The 22614-nt window shown below is 33.2% G+C and overlaps 2 protein-coding genes across 3 annotated transcripts in view; one reads left to right on the top strand and one right to left on the bottom strand.

The window, feature by feature from the left end:
- The first annotated feature begins 1523 nt into the window (after positions 1 to 1523).
- LOC130443358 (craniofacial development protein 2-like) lies at positions 1524 to 5576 on the top strand. Its single transcript, XM_056777930.1, has 2 exons — positions 1524 to 2766; positions 5536 to 5576. Exons 1-2 carry the CDS (start codon positions 1524 to 1526, stop codon positions 5574 to 5576), a joined length of 1284 nt encoding a protein of 427 aa, XP_056633908.1.
- Positions 5577 to 5713: 137 nt separating this feature from the next.
- The window catches only part of LOC130442332 (putative transcription factor SOX-14), an 80483-nt gene continuing 63582 nt past the window's right edge, over positions 5714 to 22614 (bottom strand). For both annotated transcript variants that reach the window (XM_056776351.1, XM_056776352.1), the window contains exon 2: positions 5714 to 7071. In XM_056776351.1, coding sequence (XP_056632329.1) covers positions 6208 to 7071 — 864 coding nt within the window. In that variant the 3' untranslated portion in view covers positions 5714 to 6207. The remainder of the gene's footprint in view (positions 7072 to 22614) is intronic.

Raw genomic sequence — 22614 nt, 5'->3', positions numbered from 1 at the left:
TCGAAACGACTTCATCTACGTGACTAGGATCTGTATCCACCTGAAGCAAGCATCACTGTTTATCGAGTATTTGGAAATAACATAGGAGAAACGTCAACCATATCCTCTAGATTTAGCCCCCAACGACTAATTGCTTTTTAGACAAGACAAAAAATATTAGAAAGTTATGACTGTAAAGAAAACATTTTTTCGATTTAATAAAAATGGCGAGGGAAAGTTGGAAAATTGGTTATTGGTTAGACCGAGGACTTATTTATTGATACTTTACAATCTTCTTCAAATTGTCAAATTTATCATTTATCACTCTTACACATTAGGAAATCGAGCGAATGTTGAAAAGACAAAACTATGAAATAATTGAATTACTTGTATGGTTGGATCGAAGAAATAAGAAGTTGCGCGGTAGTTGGAGATGATTTTCATTGAAATTTAAAAATCGTATCGCAAGTTTTGCCCTATTTAATCAGTAATAGAACTGACTAAACAAGTCCTTCTGATTATATTTGACACCGAAAGCAATTGATAATTGACAGCATAATTAACGTGGATATTTTTTCGAATAAGAAGCACGCATGCTCAGTTCATCCGACAAAATTAGTTTGAAAACACTAGATGTACACACTTATAGGGAGTAATGAAAAAATACACATCGGATTAAAATGGCTAAATGCACCCGATATCTAACGCCAAAAAGTATGCATTCTTTTTTAAAATTGAAATATTTACAAAAATTGACAAGTTTTAGAAACTATTACGAATCAATAATGCACCATAAGCGCTAGAAACAGTATCTGCTATGCCGAAAATTTAGTATATTGAAAATTAGTTATTTAAAGAAAAGATAATTCTCCTAACTGAGAATAATGAATGCATCGTTTACTTTTTCTCAAATTGACTGCATACTAATTGGCTAACAACTTTTTAATATCAACATATTCGTCGGTGAAATCCAAAGGAAATTAAGCAGTAGCAGAACCGTTAAAATGACTACACGGACTTTTGACAACTAAATATTGGTCATCAAACAGATGAATCACAGCCTGTTTTTGTGTTCTGTTACCATGTTTATAAGGTAACAGTATTTAAAAAGTCGAAAACCTAATACCGGGCTTGCCGGGTCGACAAACGTACTGAGCTAGGCACTATTAGTGTTCAGTCACTTTAGAGAGAATTAATAAAATTAAAAACCACAATAGGGTATTAATTAGATCAAATTTGGCACAAGGGTTGCAGTAACTGGGAAAAACGGTTTAGTAGTGTCATTGGTCAAAATAAATTACAAATCGAATTGACGGGATTTTCATTTTCATATTTGGTTTCATGAAAATATGCCTTCGAGCTTTCTACATTTCGAGTACTTAAAGATGCTTTTATTTTGGTCATTTGTTTTTGTAAAAATAAATGATTTATACTTTGAGAAGCGTTTACACGGCATTTTATCAAATTTAAGTAGTTCTACTAAGATGGCGTTTTAACCAGAAGTCATTTTGAAAAGTATGGATAAATTATTGCTACAGTCATATATGGCCATTTCACAAATTCCCTGGATTTTAGTCCTTGTGACTATTTCCCTTCATTCTTGGCATATAATCTACTCAAATTACGTACTTATACATGAGAAGTATAAGAAGAACGTCTCCAGCTGGGAAGCAATAAGCGATAGAACAATAAAAGTTAATGTCAATTTAAAAGGCTGCAAAATAACAATAATTGCTACTTATGGACCTAATGAAGACGCACGGGTAGATGAAAAAGAAAAGTATTATGAAACGCTAAATGAGCTAATATCTCAGACAGGTAACGATCGAGAAATCATAATACTGGGAGACCTAAATGCTAGAACTGGCAAAGAAACGAAGCATGAGATAATAGGGCCCTACGGTGAAAATACCAGGAATGATAATGGCTCCAGGTTGATAGATGTCTGTCAACATAACTTACTAAGAATAATGAATGGGTATTTTAAACATAAGGAAATACACACATATACATGGACGCAAATAACTAGAAATCTAAGATCAATAATCGACTATCTTATAATGAAACAAAAAACGAAGATAAAAGTGCACAATGTCAGAGTATATCGATCCGCAGAATGTGGAAGTGACCATCATCTGATAAAAGCTAAGTTAATAATGCCAATAATCAAAGACAACAAACAAAAGAATCAACTGCAAAACAGTAAAGATTTAACAGATATAGATATACCAAACTATAATATAGAAAGCCTTATGAACGAGAGCACAAAATTATTATACCAACAAAGACTGGACCAAAACCTCCCACAGGAGTACGAACAAGAACCAACAGACAATCTTACCAAAGTAGTAATTGACAGCATACACAAAGCAGCCAAAGAAGCCTTAGGATATAAAGAAATGAAAAAGAGAACACGAAATTATTGGTGGACTGAACAACTGCAAAATTTAAAAGAACAAAAACAACGATTGTATCATACCTGGCTAAGCACTAAAAAAGCAGAACATAAGGAACAATATAGTGAAGCTCTATCAAAATTTAAAACCGCTGCGATAGAGGCCAAAAACCTCAGCTGGGAAAATAAATGCAAGGAATTGGATACCTATTTAGGAGGACGCCAATCCAGGGAATCGTGGAGATTTATAGATAATGTTAGATCTGGCAGAAAAGAAAATATCCCAATAGGCACCATATCACCAAATAAATGGCAAGACTATTACCGCTCATTACTCAGAGAACAGAGATCTGAATATAGTAACATGCCGGCTGAAGACATACGGATTACAGGTGAACCAATAAAAATCAACGTAGAAAAAACAAAGAAAGCTATAACACTACTTAAAAATGGGCGCGCTCCTGGTCCAGAGGGAATACCTGCAGAATTAATAAAAGCAGGAACAAATAGGCTGTTTAATATCCTAACAGAAATTATCAATAGACATCTAAATGGAGAACCAATACCGCAAACGTGGAAAGAAGGATGGATCACGTCCATATACAAGAAAGGAAATAAGGAAGACTGCAATAATTATAGGGGCATTACAGTGACTAGTACGCTCAGTAGGTTATACGGAAAAATAATAAAGGAGATCATTTGTGAAGAATATCACCCATACGAATCCGAGGAACAAAACGGCTTCAGAGCAGGTCGATCGACGATAGATAGTATTTTCTGTCTATCACAAATAATCGAAAAGAGAACCGTAAGATCACAAGAAGTGCACCTACTATTGGTAGACTTGAAGAAAGCGTATGACACAGTACCTGTCTCAAAATTATGGGAGGTTCTGGAAAGAACGAGCATAAATACCACTCTAATAAAGGCTATAAAAGAACTATACAGAGACACAACATTGGGGAGAGCACCTTGTATACACTGCACTATGCCGATGACCAGGTAGTGGTAGCACAGGAAAAAGAAGATCTGGAGTACATGTCTAGAAAACTTATAGAAGAATACCAAAAGTGGGGTCAACAGGTTAACACGGAGAAGACACAATACATATGTATAGGATCAGAAGATTCACCTGGGAATTTAGATCTAGAGGGAAAAATAATTAAAAACTGTAAGGAATGCATATACCTAGGTGTAAAACTAACAACAACAGGACGAAACGAGGAAACAATTAGGGACAGAATAACCAAAGGAAGAAAAGTAATAAGAGCCCTGAACTCAGTGCTGTGGCAAAAGAATATTAGACCAGAAACAAAAAAGAGAATATACAACGCCATTTTACAACCAATAATTACATATAGCTCCGAGGTTTGGCAACTTACAGAAAAGCAAAAAAATAACTTAAATGCAGTGGAAATGGATTTCTGGAGGAGAGCAGCAAGAATATCTAGAACGGAACATATAAGAAACGAGGAAATAAGAAGACAATTGAAAGTAGAAAGAACTTTAGTAGAAGATATAGAAAAGAAACAGTTGATTTGGTACGGACACGTTAAGAGAATGGGAAGAGAACGACTACCAAGAATAATATTAGAATGGACCCCCAAAGAAAAAAGAAAGAGGGGAAGACCACCTAGAACATGGCTACAAGGAATCACTAGAGCAATGTCCGAAAGGAACCTAGCAGTCGACGACTGGCAAGATAGACAGGCCTGGAGATTAGGAACCCAAAGGCGTATAACGCTATAAAAGGGGATATATATATATATATATATATATATATATATATATATATATATATATATATATATATATACTACTAGGCAACATCATTAGATTTGTCGCGAGTCAATACAGAATAGATTCTGAATCAGTTGTTAATTCATTTAGTATTGTTGTATTGCGCTTGCTTGATTATGAACCCATTCAGGATGTTGATTTACCGCGAACGAATAATTAAAGGAATCGAATGACCTGCGAACACGAAACTTCTACTAAAAATTCAGAAGTGGGCGATCTACGAACGATTATTTTGAAAGTGTACATGCGATCGGGTCTAAAATTGATTCGGAAACTGACGCGCGAACAAATCTATTATTTGTGGTAAAATAGTTATTACTGTTTATTAGAAATATGCTGCAGTAATCGACTTGTATTCAAATGACGATGAAAAACAAGAAGTGTGACTTGCTTAATGAAACTGGCAACGTAAGGAGTAGCTGCAGATGATTAGTGATGAGTAATAAATATGAAATCGCCATTTTAAGTTACGAAAATAAGTGGCGTAAATTGTGAGAAAACGTGAAGGAAACTTATGCAAAGTTCCAACAGATCAACGGTCTTTTAATCATATGGTTTGAGGGTTATTTTCAGAAGCGGAACTTCCACTGAAAGTTTGAAAACCAAGTTTGTACGAGGACAGTTTTTAGCCAGTAAAAACATTCCTGTGATTTCTCAGCCTCTACATCGCCTAATTTCAATCCTTCCACGATTTAAAATACAATAGCTTCGTTCGCAGTAGATAATTTGAACACCTTCCTAATGTATACTGAATATCGTCTGGACATGTCAAATGCTCATGCTTTGTTCAGAATATGTTCTGAACATACATTGCTTCACGAACGATTTATGAATAACTAAAATCATATTATTAATTGATAAATGTCACAAAAATGATGAATGCACATGCGCCAGATTAAAAATATTTGTCCGAGGATACATTGGACGTATTCAGAACACGTTCGGAATCAGAAATCTGTGCTCCACGAATACAGGATTTGAAAAATTGATTGTTTGATTGTTTTATTAGCAACACGAACGCACAATTTCACACTGCGGATGAAACTGGTGACAGAACATGTTCAGGATGTCTACCGCGAACAAAGTTGATATTATCAAAAGAAAGAAGAGAATGAAAATGAATCACGATACTCTCTCATCTTCAAGGAGAAATTAAAATGTCCGAATCTGGAGGACAAAACAGTTTTTGACTACAAGGTGTGTTCTTTCCGAGGGCTCAGTTTCGACTCGTTCTGCGCATCTCTTAATGAGAATTCGCTCCTAAATTGGCGCGTCATTTTGGAGCGAATTCTCATTGGCTGCTTCCCAGCTGGTGCGCTATAGCACACCTTGTAGTTTTTACATCATGATTTTTGTTTAAGTTTCCAATTCTCCCAATTTCAGTCCTTGGAATAAGTCATAAAGTAGGATTCTGAAGTTTTGTGACAGTTGGGTGACCAAAAGATAAAAACAAATGAGCTGATAAAATTTTTCTATAACTTCTCGGCCTAGTCATTCACTTGATTTAACCTTTGTGACAATTTCCTTTCTTATAATTCATTTTGGGATAGTAAAAAACTTTATAATCAACCAGCTGAAAGATATTACCCTATCAGTTAATAGATAAGTGTAATTTTCAAATCGTATCAAAGTATTTTTGACAAAACTAGTTGTTAGTATACTATTATTAGATTGGTATTCTGCATTCCTTGATACCAAAAAATTGTCTTATGTTTGTTAATTAACACACTTTTAAAAAAATATTCATATTTACAAAGACTTTTCTTAATTGTGGTTTCGATTTCTCGATCTAAAATGACTGTCTTACGTGAAACTGGTAGATTCTGGTAATACGTCATAATGATAAATACAAAAATAATAAACGCAAAATGAGATCAATGTCGGGGTTAATAATATTTATATAACAATATAAAAATTGTCGATGTGGTCATCGTTTTATATATATAATGAGGACCAACCCCAGAATATTAATAACAATAATTGTGCCTCCACACACAGTAGAATCTCAAAAAAAAACAGTCTTAGTCTCTTTTTCAACACATTAAAAAATCTTCGGTTCGTATTTCGCACCAAGCGTTCTCTATATTCGAGAACATTGGGATATCCTTGGGACAAGAGAAATCTAAATGAGACGCGGAACAATTCGATGCTGTGTCGAAGTTCGTATCTATATCTGCCAGTTCTTCTAGAATATTCCCGTCCATTGGTAACAAGTCGTCAATCCTGTCGAGGTCATCTAAGGTAGCTGTCGCTATTTGAGAATGTGACAACCTGTCTTCGGGTTCCTCTTTCACTGTGCTAAAATTATTGACCCATGTATCGTCGTATATGGTAGCGCTTTCTGGGGAATCTGGAGTTTCGCAAGAGGGACTCGAAGGGACTTTAGCTAGGAAGCTCATCGGAGGCAAAGGCATACTCTGTCTTATATTATCTTCTGTATCTACTACCCTATTCACCTGCCTCTGTTCTACGACGTTCGTCAACCTAAACTTCAATTTCGACGCAACCGATTCTGGCACTGTACTACGTCTAGCAAAAATCTTTTCGTTTAATACGGTGCTATTGTTATTATTAGTGTCGTTCTTCTGTATTTTACCAGGCTTTTTAGTTTTTTTGGATGAACTACTCTTAGGAGCTGGTTTGGTACTTTTCTTTCTGGGACGGTATTTGTAATCGGGGTATTCCTTTTGGTGTAATTGACGGAGTCGTTCTGCTTCTTCTATAAACGGTTGACGTTCTTCGTCATTCAATTGTTTCCATCGCCTACCTAATTTTTTGGAAATTTCGGCGTTGTGCATATCTGGACTTACTTCGCAAATTTTTCTACGTTCTATTTGAGACCACACCATGAACGCGTTCATTGGCCTCTTGATGTGGTTCGGATTATTTTTCTTCGTCTGTAACAAAAGAAAATTATCATTAGCATTTACATTCAACTTTTTGTTTAATTTTGGATAACGTTTTTTATGCAAGTTGTTATATATTCAATTTATTGGAAAAAAAACAGAATTAACTGAATAAGTCTCAAAAGTTATGGCAATTGAAGATGGCAGATGTTGCAAGAAGATCTCAATTCCTTTCAATATTATGGAGAAACACAAAGTTAGATTCTTCCATTTAAGAACAGACCAAAAGTTTGATCAAAAAGGAGCAACAGAATAACCACCATGATCACCCTCTAGATTTTCTCCCACGGGGGCATCTACAATCGGTTGTTTATTAAACTCGGATTCGAGATTGGTAATATTTGACGAGAACAATAATAGCTGCGTGAAAATAGTCCCAGTCAGAAAGTTACCGAACGCTATTTCTCCAAAAGTACTATTTTTAACACCCTTTTATTACTTTCACCTGTAGATTTGTATGCTAGTATTTTTTCAAATAACTTTTCAACGGCTACCAATCTGAACACACAAAAGTTTTCGAAAAGTAAGATGCAACGGGTTTAAAAACAATAGGAAACACGCTATTAGAGTTAAAATTATACTAAAAAGTGAAAAACAAATTGAAATTTATAAAAAATGAAAAACACACACGCTTTCAGTCATAATCAAATTAAAAAGTAAAAAATGATTCTAGACAAGAGAACAAAATTACTGATGAGAAACTTAATGACACTTCTATGAGGGGTGCTTTCTAGGTATGACTTTCCGTTTTGTTACCGATAGATGGGAGTCTGATACAAAAACATAAATCGTACAAACATATTCAATATTAGAATGTTTAAAGAAATATGGCGTGATATTTAAAACAAGAACGACGCGATGTTTTGTAATAGATATTTAAACTGTGTTTAAAATAATCTATATACATATATTGAGTTTTACAAGACTGTTTCTACAGCATATTATATAAAAACAGTTTAACCATAAATATCGCCTTTTAACAACTCTCGAAAGTAATTTAAATACATTTTCCAATATTATTACATAAAATGTAGAATAGATCTTGATAAATTCAAAAGTCGATTTCAGAATAATTCGAATTGAAATTAAAATGATGTTTCTCAACTAATCGCCTTGGCCGACTTTAATAATTATGCCGATTTTCTACGGTTGAGTGAATCAAACAGTAAAAATTATGAAAAAATATTATTGCTCGATCTTTACAATTAGGAAAACCTTTGAAATGACATTTAGAAGCTACCATTGGCGCCACGAAAACCAAATGTATCCATACGTGATTATATTACTATTAAAACTATCTAATTAAAACTGAAGTTTGAATAAGATTAGCATTTATTAACAGAATTATTGTCGCAAATGATATTGGAAGAGTCGCGGAATTTTTAAGAAACCTTATGAGTGCAATAATTCTGACTCAAAGTGCACCGTTCCAAAAAGGAAAGGTGATAGTTCAATTCGTGTGGAGAGAAACAGAAAAGAAAGAAAGTTTATGAGGCTTAATGCGCCATTTAGATCGGTAACAGCTATGTTGAAAAAACTACCCACCTTTTCACATAGCTGATACGGCGAATTGTGTAGCAGCCACTGAGTTTTCTGGCATATTTTTCAAGGAATACACGCTCTTTTTTCGTACCATTTTAAGTGAATTACGTTCAAGTGCTAGCAAATTGTGATTACTGCACTTGTTATTAATGGAAGAAATCGTGCAACCCCATATAATTGCTGTAGACTTGAAATAGCTATAACGCTGGAAATAGTGCAAATATCGAGGGATACCGTGTGAAAGAGTCTAGATTTTCCAAAGCAACATTATTCATATGGAATGGTATAGAAATTTGTTTCAAAGTAAAGGGAAAACTCCATAGTTTGTCACAATACTCTGCATTTTACATCGAGAAAACGGAAAATCTATCTAAATCTACACCAAGTATTGAAAGGATAGATCAATATTATAGATTTCATAAAGCATCAGAATTGAAATGGCTCGAAAGGCATTTGTCAAGTACTCCTCAATGTTTGCAAACTGAAATTTAAACCTCCACGTCAGAATGGGATTCATGGAATGTTTTGTGTGATCAGTACTGCTGTACGGAGTGGAAACCTGGACCTTGAAAGTTCAAATAATCAAAAAACTTTAGGTATTTGAAATGTGGCTCTATAGACGCATCCTGAAGATACCCTAAACTGACAGAATCACAAACGACGAAGATGCATGGGTCGCAAAAGAAAGCTGTTGAAAATTATTAAGATAAGAAAACATAAAATAAAAAACATAAAATTTGTAAGTGACTTTTTAAAATCTAAATAAAGTAATAGATCTGAGGTTAAATATTGGTATGTATTGTTTTAATTCAGTTTATTATATATTTGTTTCAACTAAAAATATTAGATATAAAAAAGTTGTTGTTGAGCAAAAGTGATAGAATAAATTATTCAATTGTAGGTTAATAAAGTGTAATGGAGCACGAGAATTTTGCAATTCATTCAACGAAATAAAAATGACATTTTAAGTTGTTATTTATATATATTTTTTCAGTTTTAAAAACTTACTTTAATTACTAATATTTCCTCTCTGGAAACATTTTTTATACGACCATGAAATGCGAAAGGATATAATGGTTAATTGAACTGAAACTGAAAGTGAAGATTACACACCTATGTTTCAATGGTTTGTTATAGTGATTTATTCATATTTATTGTGATAACCTTGAGTTTATTAATAATTGGGTGTTAGAAAATACAGAAAATTAGTTTTGCTTGGTAGAGTATATCTTTGCGTTTCTAATGAAAAGATTTATAATAGATTTCTAGTTAAGACGTCAAGTTTGAGTGGAAAAGACACTAATTTTATTGACAGTGAATCTTAAATAGACAGAATTGAATTTGATTTACTATGGAATAGAGCTAATCTGATAATTGGAAAGGAAAACGTAAAGGTGGATCAAAGAAAATATAAAGTCCATCACTAAATACCTCTAATATCATAAACTAGAAACATAAAGTAAGAATCAAGGGATTATGAGAAGTAAGAGTAATGAATATTTTTTAGTTTTCGTTTAAGTTTTAAGACATTTATTCAAAAGACCGTAGACCTTCAAAAATAGTATGCAATGTTGGTTCATTTGAAGATCTCGTCAATACGCATCAACACAGTATCAGTATCAGTGTTCTATAGCGAAACAGAAGGGTACAAGTTGAGAGATTTTTTTACACAAGAATATTTGCTGAACTATCTTCAAATCATAGTATTTCATCCGATTGGATTATCAAAATTGACAAACAAGATACATTAAATTATTGTCGCATGTCGAATTGGTTGACCACCCAGCGTATCCATTAGATCTGGGACCTTAGGGACTTACTTCTGTTTCGTAACATTAAAGATTCACTTGCAGAAGAGAAATTTTTATCAAACGAGGATGTTGTCACGTACTTAAATGCTTATTTTGAGAAATATTTTGTTTTATGGATAGATAAGAAACCTTTCAGGCCACTCTTGTACTTTATAAACATAATAGTGATACAGCTTTCAACAATATAAACTCATATAACAATATACTGTGAATGTGTTTGAACTTTCGTTATATAGCAAAAAAAACCAAAATACTATCAAAATTATTATGTGTCAATAGCGCACCTTTCAACTATGTTTGACGAATAATCGAGCTAGAATATTCAAAACATGCGAGGTGTCATGAACCTAATTGGTATTTGTTACACGCACAATTTAATCATTTTTCATGTCTTTGTCGCTTTTTCTTAATCGAAACTTTCAATTTTTAGATTTATTTATTAATACGATACAAGGAAACGGTGGGAAAGCTTAATTTTGAGGAAAAATATACTTAGTATTGCGAAAATATGATTGACGTATTAATCTGGACCGATTAAAGCGTTTAAATAATATTTTCCGCGCAATCTCCAGTCATGCACGGTTCTGGTAACAGTACTTGCTTCCAACCGAAAACGGTTTACAAACGATAACTAGGTTGGTTGGAACACAAAACAGAATCGTTCGTATAATGTTAACTGCCCGGTTGGAACACGTAAAACGGTTTTTTGACGGGTTGAAACAAACCTGTAGAATTTATTAACGATTTAAGTGTTATATTTGATAACTAATATTTATCAAACAAATGTATATCATTAGTAGAATTCTGATCCATAAAACTGAAACGTGTATGACGAAAATGTCTTACTTAGTGGTTCCAGAAATTTTGGTTCTTTCTGTCAACTATCCTATTTCAATTTCTTTTGATATTCCTGTAAAGCAGGTATCACGAGTTATATTTCAATGAATACATGAGTAGAAACTAATACTAGGAGTGGTTTTTAAATACCGCTAGCTGGGAAGTAGAGTCTGTTATCTGTTTTATTTGTGTTGAAAGCATTAAAGAGATCGAAATTCTTCGTAATATCTCTATGGTGAAAAGTCCTGTAATAGTTCGAAAGTCAATACTGACGATTTGGTGTAAAAAGTTGATCAAAATATCCAAGAGATCCAAGACGTTATGATTTCTTCTTCATCTAAATAGTTTTGTCAAGTCATGATCACGTTGGGTATCAAAAATACTGACACATTTTTACAATACTAAGCGTTTGGGCGTTGTTTTTACTTTACTTTTGCAATAGGATAGCGAAGGCGACGATGATTCTGAGCCAGATACTGACAGGCGACATTCGACATTGCCTAAAAAAAGACAAGTTGAATTAAACATTATCAGTCCGACAAATGTGGTGGATTTTCTATTGCTTAGGGAAACAATCGATTTTAAGAAGCCATAGCTGTACTATTCAAAAGAAAAAGCATGGCATGCGAGAGTGAAGGCATCATTGTACTTCATGGTGAAGCCTTTTCATAAGCGACTAATAGGATCCAAGATCTGATCAGGGCATTTGGCTGTGAACAAATCCTTCACTAGAATAAATCTGGATGACGATGACATCAAAACGAGTGTGTTTCGAGTTTTTTTCAAGACAAGCGGTAGAATTATTATACTTAGAGCACAAGATTTCATGTAAAAATAAAATTAATAAAAATTCACTGTTCGTATTTTTATGGTTAAACTCATCTTTTCTATATACATATTGATTTGAATTATGATCAGCCATAAACTTTATTTATGGTTATATAGGGTATCCAGAAACTTTCACAGCAAACCCAAATTACAGACACTAATCTAATTTACGTTCATCCGAAAGTTCCTGTTAAGGGTATTAGAGCCCCTCGAAGATGACTCTGTTAAGTAAGTTTTTAAGTGTATTTCAATAAAACCGGTGCCCATAAACTTCAAACTTGATATATCCTTAAGTATGCAAATATGAATTGTTTGGTAGAAACGTACGAGTAAGGAGGAACGGGTAAATGGAATAGATCATTTAATAATAAAATTAGGATACTGAATTTTCAAACTACCAAAATAAATATTTCTTTCAAAAATTGAGTACAAGCCTCACAATGTAAATAAAAATATATGTATAGCATATATGTTCCAAATCCATGAGGAAATATAGTTTACAATGAAAAAAGAAAAAACAGTATGAAAAACATATTGAAAATTCCACATTAACAATCGCAAATCTTGATTTTCGGGAACGCAGTATGGCATTGGAAATTAGTATAGTTGTTGTAGGAAATGGTTCCCATGTAAATAAATTTGATGTTTCAAAATTGACCGTCTTCGTAGAAAATGTATAATGCACCCGAAAAAGGTATATTACATGTCACGATGACGGTTCCGGCAATTACAATAAAGAAAAATGTATCGGAAGCAGTAATTATAACGACGTTTCTTTAACGGGTTCTTTAACTATTTCAAATCCTAGAGTATCAAAAGTCCATACATGTATTTTCAAAAAAAATATATTATGTAGTTCAAAGAAGTATTTCTACTCCAATGGGTCCCGAGATTCACTAGAGTAAAGGCACTAAAATAGATGATAGACTTGCTAAAGTAGGGGTGGATTAACTGTTTATACGACCTAAAACATTTGATGGAATCAATTACAGAACAATAGAGAAAAAATTGGAAAATGGAAATAGAGAAAACACCAGTTACTGGAACAATCTGCAAGGATTGATACAGGCAACAATACTCCTGGGAAAGGGATTATCTGAGGAAGGAATTAACGTAGTTAACGAATACTAACGGGAGTCGGGACACCGTCGCCTCAATTAACACCTAAAAACACTAGGTTCAGTAGAAAATGCAACGCGCAGATTCTATTACGACTAGGGACTAGGGAACTCCGGAGCAATATATCTGGTGTATGAAATAGTGGACGAAAACATCAATGGCAGCTAGAGCCATTCCATACCTTGAACTATGGGAAAGGTGTAGAATTAATAGATCAGCTTCAAATATTGAGTAACACAACAAGAAAAGGGAATACAAAAGACCCTTTGGGTCGCAGTGTACATGATACCCCCAACATATACAAAGTATAAAGAAGTATGTTATACGTATAATTAAATCAAATGGGTTTTGGGTATGAAACTCTATATAGTATATTGAAAGCAGAAATTTGTTATGAGTAATTCTAAAGTTGCGAGTAGAAGCAAGTGAAAAACTATTATTTTTTATACTTCAAGAACAATGAAAATAGATAATTACCTTCGGAACATCACAAAAAGTACCTGATGTTACCGAATAGTTTATCTATCTTTCAAAATTTCAATTAAGATGCAAATCGACAGACATTGTCGATAAAAATGACCATTCGCTATGCGAATCAGGATCATGTTCCAATGTAAATATTCAAAGAGCCTGCACCAAACTAGATAACACTTCATTTTGTTCAGACAATTCGGATTAAGAGATAGCCGTTAGTCCGGTCGTTGGAGTAATTAATACTATCATATCGCCTCTCCGAAGCAACTAGAAGGGATGATGTGGGATTTAATCAAGATTATAAATTGTGTATCGATTTCTGACGGTGTTGGTATATATAGGTTCAGATGTTTTAAAAAGCAAATATGAGATTTAAGTCTGAGGAGTTGGTTGCACATGATCTAATCGTTATTATTCTATAAAAACGTGGAATGAGAATATTATACATATGGTACGTTTAATATAAAATGTAGTCTTATGCGGATCTCATTACGTTGTAGCTGACGCAGTTTAGAAAGCCGTTGCATTGAATTGGATGTTTATGGTCACACATAATTATCAGCACGAGAAAGAAAGCTATCTATGTAAATTGGAATTTTTGGAATCGCTTTTGCAAGACCAAGACCAGCTTCAGGTCCAGAACATCAAGATCATCCAGCAAAGCAAAACTGAGACCGAGTATTTGCAAGACAGATCAAGACGGACTATGCTGAGACTCTTACAGTTTTATGTGTTCAAATATTGCTATAATCGAAATTTTTTAGTCGAATATAGAAGAGAAAATTCTTTTGGACGTCTTTCAAAAATTGGTAAAAATAAAAAGAAGGTCAAATAGAAAACGTTGTATTCATTAATTAACAAAAGTACTACCTAAAAAAGGTAGTTTTCTCGTCTTAACAAGGTTCTGACGATTTTGATTTGAAACATGGAAAACAATCCCACCTACACGCAAACTACCTTTATGTTGAAATAATTTTTAAAATCTATCAAAAAGTAGCGGATGATATTTAACAGATTTAAAAAAATATCTTAGAATCATCATATGCAAGACAGTTTATTTGCATCTGCTTAGATATTGGGCTCTCTATATTTATAGAAACTTGTCTTAATTATTTAAACCAACAATCTTTGAAATACTATTTATTTTCAAAAAAGTGTGTGACTTGCAACAGTTTTGGTGCAAGAGCCGGAACATAAACGCTAATTTTCAAGAGGACCAAGACCAAGAATAGCCTGGTCTTGGTCCTGCATGTACTCATTAGTAATCGTTGGTGATATTCACATTAAACACAATATTTAAAACTGTACGTAATGTAAATTATTTTAAAGCCAAATGAGATACGAAGAGCTTCTACTAAACATCTCGGTTGGTCAAAAATATTGTATAATCATATCATGTATTTTCGCTATGTTTTCTGGCGTCAATGCAATTCTTGGACATTCTTCATGCGAATCCTCTTTCAAAATAGTATACAGCAGACCATATTTATATTGTACAAAGGTTCATGAAGAACCTAATACATAACGCCTTCTCTTATTGATCGACAGAAGAAAGGTAACGAATAGCTGGTTAGTTATTAAAATTATTATTTTGGAACACCTCTACCACATTTATTTGTACTTGTCTTGTTAATTGAAGTAAACAAGAACATATTAAAATGAATATATATCTCTACCATAAATTCAGCAGTGCAAAATGCGGGAAAAGATAAATATCTCGAAACAGGTGCGGGCTGGAATCTAACCAGAGTTTCTGTTTGTGTTATCAACGTAAATTACAATCGTTAGAACAAATGATTCACGTACACACCAGTAAACTTTATGATCGAAGATACGAGGAAGAGTAATTTGTGACAGAAGAATATTATTTTACAGTTAAACATCTATGTGATATGTTGTTTAGGATAGATAGTACAGATGTATTGATCAAATGTGTGTTAGTTTAACTATTGCTTTTCTCGGAAACTGCTTTAGGACTTCACCAATAATGAGTAAGAAATTATGAAAGAGATTAAAGAAAATGTAAATTCTGCATCTTAATAGAAATTATTTGCATAATGGGTTTCTTTGGTGCGTGCTTTAGTGGGTTTCCATTTCCTTAGGGAAGAGTGGGAAGGTGCATTGTCTTAATAGGAGAGCAATTTATTTATTTTATAAAAAAATTGTTTTAGTTTTTTGAAAATATGTAGTAGAAAAACAGAATTTTGTAACTATCCCACAAAAACTGTCGGTACCACTTTTACGGTAAACACCGTTTTTCCCCTATTAGGAGCAGATTTTCAGACACCTTCACACAATTTTCGGTACAAAGGGGGCGATTTTGACCAATTTGTTCTTGCTATTTCCTTTTCAATTTAATATTACGAGTACAACGGTGTTATTGAATTAATCATGAATTTAATATGTAATAGAATTGCAATGTTATTTTTTTATCTATTTGGATCGATAGATTATTTTTCATACTAAAGATAACGTTTTATAAGGATCCGCCTCTGTGTTCGTGTATGAAACACGTTGCACACGTTCATTGTTTACAACTTATTTTGCATAATGCTTATTTAAAAATTCGGTAATCATCTAAACTACGAGCCTCCATTTTTATATCATATTAAATATGGATATAGTAAGAGTATCACGTACGGACGTGTCCAATCCTTGATAAAAAGAGAACGTGAGGAGTCGAGTTTCGCAATGTTTCCGGGCTTGCGCGAATACCAGATCGTGGAAGGCCACCAAGCTTCTTAGGAAGTTTTGTTTATAACACTGACCTTGCTCCGTACCTGATTTGTAATATATTTAAAAGTTTTCTCATGTCATATACAATGTGCAGAATCCAAATGGAATTAATTATTTTGGTTACGGTACGTATTTATAAAAAATCCCGAAGCACTTTGAATTTAAATTATAAATTGATATTCGGTAACTTCAATTCTGAATAATGGTTAGATTAACAGAAATGTTTTACCAATACTTGGTTACGGGAATGAAACCCCAATACAACAGGACGTATGTTCCCAGGAACAATTATTTAAATAGAGAAGCAGTTTCACAAATTTCGTCAAATAAGATAGGATAAAAAAGCAGCTGCCAATGCACTGAGTGATTAAATCAAATTAGGTGGGATTCTCGAGCAAAATTGCGTCAACGAAGAATCCTCATTGGGAGAGAGAATACACGCAATACCCTCAATAGATTAATGTTCGGATATGGATTGTTGGAAACCACATTATTTTCCCTTTTCTCATTTAGGATAATTTAAATGAAATCATTATTTGAAACTACATCAAAATTATGTCACTTTGGCAAAATAACTTATCCCAGGAAAGGAAACTTCAAGTGATTGCGCTATGGTTACAATAAGATGGAACAACTCCACATTACCAATGCAATTTTAGTACCTCGGTGCACAATTTCCCGATAGATGTATAAGGAGGCCAAGAGGCCAGGGCGATTAACTGATTTTAGACAATTAGATTTATTTTTATAGGGATATGTAAAAGGCATTGTGTGTACGGAAAATCGATTTAAAATGTATTTTAGTTTGAGTTGAATAGAGAATGACACTTTTTTATATTTGATAATAAGCATCGACTGCGAGGATCTTTGGCTTCATTAAAGTTTACAAATGATGATTTATATAAAAATTAATTCGAAATTATATGATTCTGAGAGCATCGATCGATTTTAAAAACTCGTTTAAATTATGCATCACGTGAGGATCCTAGAAGGTCTGTTAGTTCGCCAGAAGGAAGTTGGGCCTGTTGTCGTTAATTGCGGACACTGAGTAAGTATGTGTCACAGAAAGTATTTCATTACTGTGTTTTGGTAAAGGATCCCTGCTGATGAGGTGACCTTGTGTTAGCAGGGTGTGGCCTAATTTAGCACTACCTGGTTTCATCTATTGTTACATAACACAGACCAAGGCTTTGTTAACTTTTTCACTTTGTTTAAATTAATGATCGCACTTTTCATCATAAGTTCGTACCTTCTATTTCGAAAATTGGAAATTCCACTTGTCGATAGAATGGAGTTACAGGTAGTGATCGAATTTTCACGTTGAAAAATGTCAATTTGTCATTCAAATTTGACATATTTCGCGATTTTTCGTAAATATATACAGTAACACCTAAATAATGAATTTATTCTATTTGGATTTTATACATCGTATGAAATTATTCTCTTCATTTTCATGATGAAACGATGAATATGAAAATAACAATGCAATGGGATAAAGATAATTATAGTGAAAACTTTTAGGACATTTAAACAGTGGTATGCGAAATCCAGAATATTTTTTTTATCAAAACCTTAACTAAGCCTCAGTGGGTTACAAGTAACCTCATTGATTCCTAGGGTAATTTAAATGCAATTGTAATCAAAATGAAAGGATATAAGAGGTCAACTAATCGAGTTAACTCTGATTTTATAATATAGTTCTATTGGACTACTACTGGATTTGATGTGAATGAACTGTTTGATAAGTATTTACTATACAGAGTGATACAAAGACTTAATACTTTATGATAACAGCTTTCGAAAGAAAGTTTTTCTAAACATCTAACTACCTAGTTGAATTAAATAAATAGTCGAGTCACTTTATATTTTTTCCACGACCACTAATGCACTTGTATGAAGTGAGTGAAAACTATTTTCCCCACGTGTCTGGAAATATAGGTTGCAGCACACGCACGAAAAAAAACCTAAAGTAAGACCCAAATCAAATTCAACCTTCGTTTTAACTAGTTTACACACTTTTTATACACGTATGTAAACATTTCTGCATATGGTTGGAATTTAATATTTTGCCATAAAGTAAATCGTGTAAAATCCACCAATTTCGTATGAGGTCGTAGGGAAATTAACTTTTCCTGATAATTTATCGTGAATTGAAAAATTCGTTTTAGATTGTGATTGAAATATGAAGTATAATTGTTCGTGATATTTATCTGTTTAGCTGACATAAAATATTTCAATATGCCACCACTTCTGTTCAATAAGTTCTATAGTTCAATAATAAATGGCGATATTGATTAGTTATCTCACACTTCACACGTTCCATATAGAAAACTGTATTTCGAACAGTATTAAAAAAAAAAAGGTTAAACAAGTTTTTTTGTGCCGTTTTATAAATGTAAATGAGACTTAGGAATACAATCAAAACGAGAGTGTTGAAAATCCGGTACTTCAGCTTAAAAGCTAGTAACCTAAGTGAGTGTCGTTTATGAAGATAGCCCTGATTGCAGTTCCAAGGGGGTGGCAGAACACTTTCAGCCTGTTTAAAAACGGGCATCTTTTCATTATTTAGTTAGGGCGAACATTTTTTTCAGTAGTCCTCTGGTAGCCGACAATCATCAATATAAAATTGACAAATCGATTAGAAGGCTCTAAGAAGATGACAGAGCACCCTCAAAATATCGCGGAAACAACCACCTTTTATTATTTAGTGAAGCTTCTTTTTTTGATAAATTATTGAATCGAGTATTTCAAGTAAATACGACAACTGACAGAAGAAAATGACGATTGGAACAACCTCACAGAACTACTTGGGACATCTCGTAGGCGCGTCCTTATTTCGTGACCTCTATCGCACAATCATTTACTTTGTGAATGTTTGGATGTGAGTAATAATTTCGTTCATTTATTTAGTATATTTGTAATAAACACAGACATTCATTTGACTTTTAGAGTTTTTAATATTTATACGTTGGAAATGCAACTGGAAAATTGCAAAAAAAATTATCATTCCAAAATAACTTTGCATATCCACGGAAAAGTTGTGTCGTTTTTTGATATGAAATAAAATTCTGTACAAAAAGGTTTATTAACATTTATTGTTAAACGTCAAATAAACATGTCGGTGCACAATATTTTCTATCATAAAAGTACGAGGTGTGGCTATTAAGTAACGAAACTAGTACTGTTACAAAAAAATATGCATGCACCAAAAGTTAGCGACTGTTTAACCTGAAGCCTACTCTTTCGCAAGCGATATCTACCGTGTCTGTAGAAAAACCAGTGAAGCCTTGGTCTTTGTTTGTGTGCTGTTTTTTTTTGTTTTGGCCGTAAAAATTATCCGGCGTCAAAATACAGCAACAGATGGTTGTAAAATTTCACATGTAACTAGGAAAAACTGGAACTGAAATTTATAATTTATTGGAACAAGTGTATGGCAATGAATGTTTGTTGCACCCACGTGTTTTTTGCTGGTTTAATCGTTTTCAACATGATTCACTTTCGGGTCGCCTTTCCATGTCAAGAACGGATGAAAATATCGAAAAAGTTGGTAATCTTGTTCGGTCTGACCGTCTGGCAAGTATTCGTGCGATTGCTGAATCTTTAGGATTTAGTAAAGAATGTATGCGACAAATTTTACATGAGAATTTTAACGTACTTAAGACCAACAAGAAGTTTCTATCCTAGTACAACATCCTAGTGATATACCATATCGCCGGATCTTGCACCGTGCCATTTCTACCTCTTTCCTAAGGTCAAATCTGACAGCTAACAGATAAAGACTTCCTGTACTGTTTCGAACGATGGAAGATTGGCTTGGAGCGATGTAGGGATAGAGGAGGTGTTTATATTGAATTTGATAATAAAAAATATTTTCTGTATGATATTACAGATTTAGAAAAAAAATACCATAGCCGCCTTCGCTGACGATACTGCTACTCTCTTAGTAACACAGAGCAATGAAGAAACCACCAACAAGCTACAAAAAGCTGTCCAGTTCATATTAACTTCATAACCAGAAGGATAGATCATATTTCAGTCCGAATAGATAATAATCTGATTACTCACTCAAATTCAGGTATTACCTTAAGATGCCAAACTTCGATGCAAAATGCATGTTAAAAAAAGAGGAGAACAAAGAAATATAGAAAAATGTAGTGACTAATTGGAAGAAACTCCCCTCTATCTCTACGTAATAAGCTTATGCCTTATAAGCAAATACTTAAGCTTGTATGGACTTATAGTATACAACTATGGGAATGCACCGAAGCAAGCCTTAGCAATCATCCAAAGATTCCAAAACAAAGCACTGAGGAACAAGGTAGATGACCATTAGTACATGTCAATGTCGAGGCTATCCAGCTCCTTGCTAATACTAGGTTGAAAAGAAGATCAAGCCCTTCGAGTTAGTTTACTATTTTTAGTATAAAATCAGAGCTGGTGTGGCAAGTTAAACTTTAGTGCAATGTATTCTACGGAGCCTAAGGAACACCGATGTTTTTTTTTAAATTTCAAATTTTATTAGATTAATTCAGAATTGAATTGCTCATTGATCAATGTTGACCAGATTGTAATATCCTAAATGCTTTTATGGGTGTATATAAGAATTTTGAAGATATGATTCAAGGCAAGTAGAAGCGCACAATTTGTACACATTATGTTTATTGATAGCAGTATTCGAGTATAAACGCACGATATTGTAAGTGCTTCTACTGGTATTAAAATAAAATCCACGTTCTACGTTTATCAATGTTGATTTTGCAGTTTTTGCTACGATAATCCTTGGCGATGTGGATAAATATTATTTTGGATATATACTCGATAAATTATACTTTGGCGTAAAATATGATTGAAAAGGATTGGCCTTGAGTGACCTAAGCGTTGTTATTGGAGACTTGTTTTCCGAAGAACGTGATTAAATAGATTTTTTTGGTTATTTATCGACTTGCACAGTTCAACTATAGCAACATTTCATTAATGATATAACACTGTCCAGTAGAAAATTGTGATTATTTTTGTTATGTTCGTATATTAATCTTTGATTATTCAAAAAGTGCATATCTCTATTATTTTGGATTTGCTAGTGCTAACCAAGATAAAAAATGGATACAACATATGTTTTGTGGACGTCTAACCATTATTTCGCTACAATAGTCGGAGGTAACGTATAGCTTCCATTTGGTTCATCAAGATTATCGAGAGAACCTAGTAATCATAGAAACTTCGTGATAAACGACAAAACATTGTTTTATTCCGGTAATTCCATTGAAAATATAGAAATTGATGTTGAATCTATGTTGCAACGATTTAAATTTTCAAGAAAACATTCCATATTTAATTAACCAAGAATTAAATGATAGAATTACAGATTTATCAAGATCTAAGAACTTCTGGGATCTAAGTTACAACAGTGAAATTTGTTAATAAGAGATACCAAAAGAAACTTTATCTAGAAACAGAAGTAAGGTTTACTCTAAATTTTCAAAAGATAAGGAAAATACTCTGGGGCTTTCTGAAGCAATGAAACTATAATAAAACATTATGGCGCTTATTCGTTTATTCTTCGAAATACAGTCTAAACGACGTTTTATTGCAGAACTGGAATTACCAAAGTATACGTTAATAAAATTAATAAAGTAAGAACATCAATAAAAATGTGTAGAGACCTAAAAGACTCTGTTGGTTCTTGGGTTTAAGAGATAGATTAATCAAATACTTAGGTTCTCTTTATCTGGAAGACAGCAGGATCAGAGAGCATCATTATGTAAGAAAAGAATGGCCTATTCGAAACGAGTATATTCCAGGAAAAATAAACATCAAATAAAGTCATTAGTAGATACAAGAAACATTATTCAACCCTCTTAACAAATTATGAATATCTCAGTATTTGAATATCAGTATTTGCAAAATAAAAGTGGAAATATCTGTTAGCGTTCATATCGTAAAGTAAAAGATCCTGAGTTTGGAAAACTCTTATCAGTCAATGAAAAAGTCATTAAAATTAAGTGTTGTCGAAGGGTTGCTGGAAATAAAAAGCGTAAAAATTATTGAAACGTAGTGGCTGACTCATTAAAAAAAATTTAAAAGATTGGAGCGAAATGTCATTGAATAATTTCCTACACATTTGAATTTTCTTCCTGAAAACTTATGAAGTATGAGTAATGGAAAGTTTTCATCAAAATTTAAATAT

The sequence above is a fragment of the Diorhabda sublineata genome, chromosome 4 (assembly GCF_026230105.1).
Source record: "Diorhabda sublineata isolate icDioSubl1.1 chromosome 4, icDioSubl1.1, whole genome shotgun sequence".
Lineage (NCBI taxonomy): Eukaryota > Metazoa > Arthropoda > Insecta > Coleoptera > Chrysomelidae > Diorhabda > Diorhabda sublineata.
Note: the sequence above shows the minus strand (reverse complement) of the source record. Positions and strands in the feature narration are given on the sequence as shown.

Excerpts from the sequence above, each read along its gene's own strand:
- LOC130443358 (XM_056777930.1), top strand. The coding sequence starts at position 1,524 with ATGGCCATTTCACAAATTCCCTGGATTTTAGTCCTTGTGACTATTTCC. Across the intron at positions 2,767-5,535 it reads TGAAGACATACGGATTACAG|TTTCCAATTCTCCCAATTTC; the intron begins GTGAACCAATAA and ends TTTTTGTTTAAG.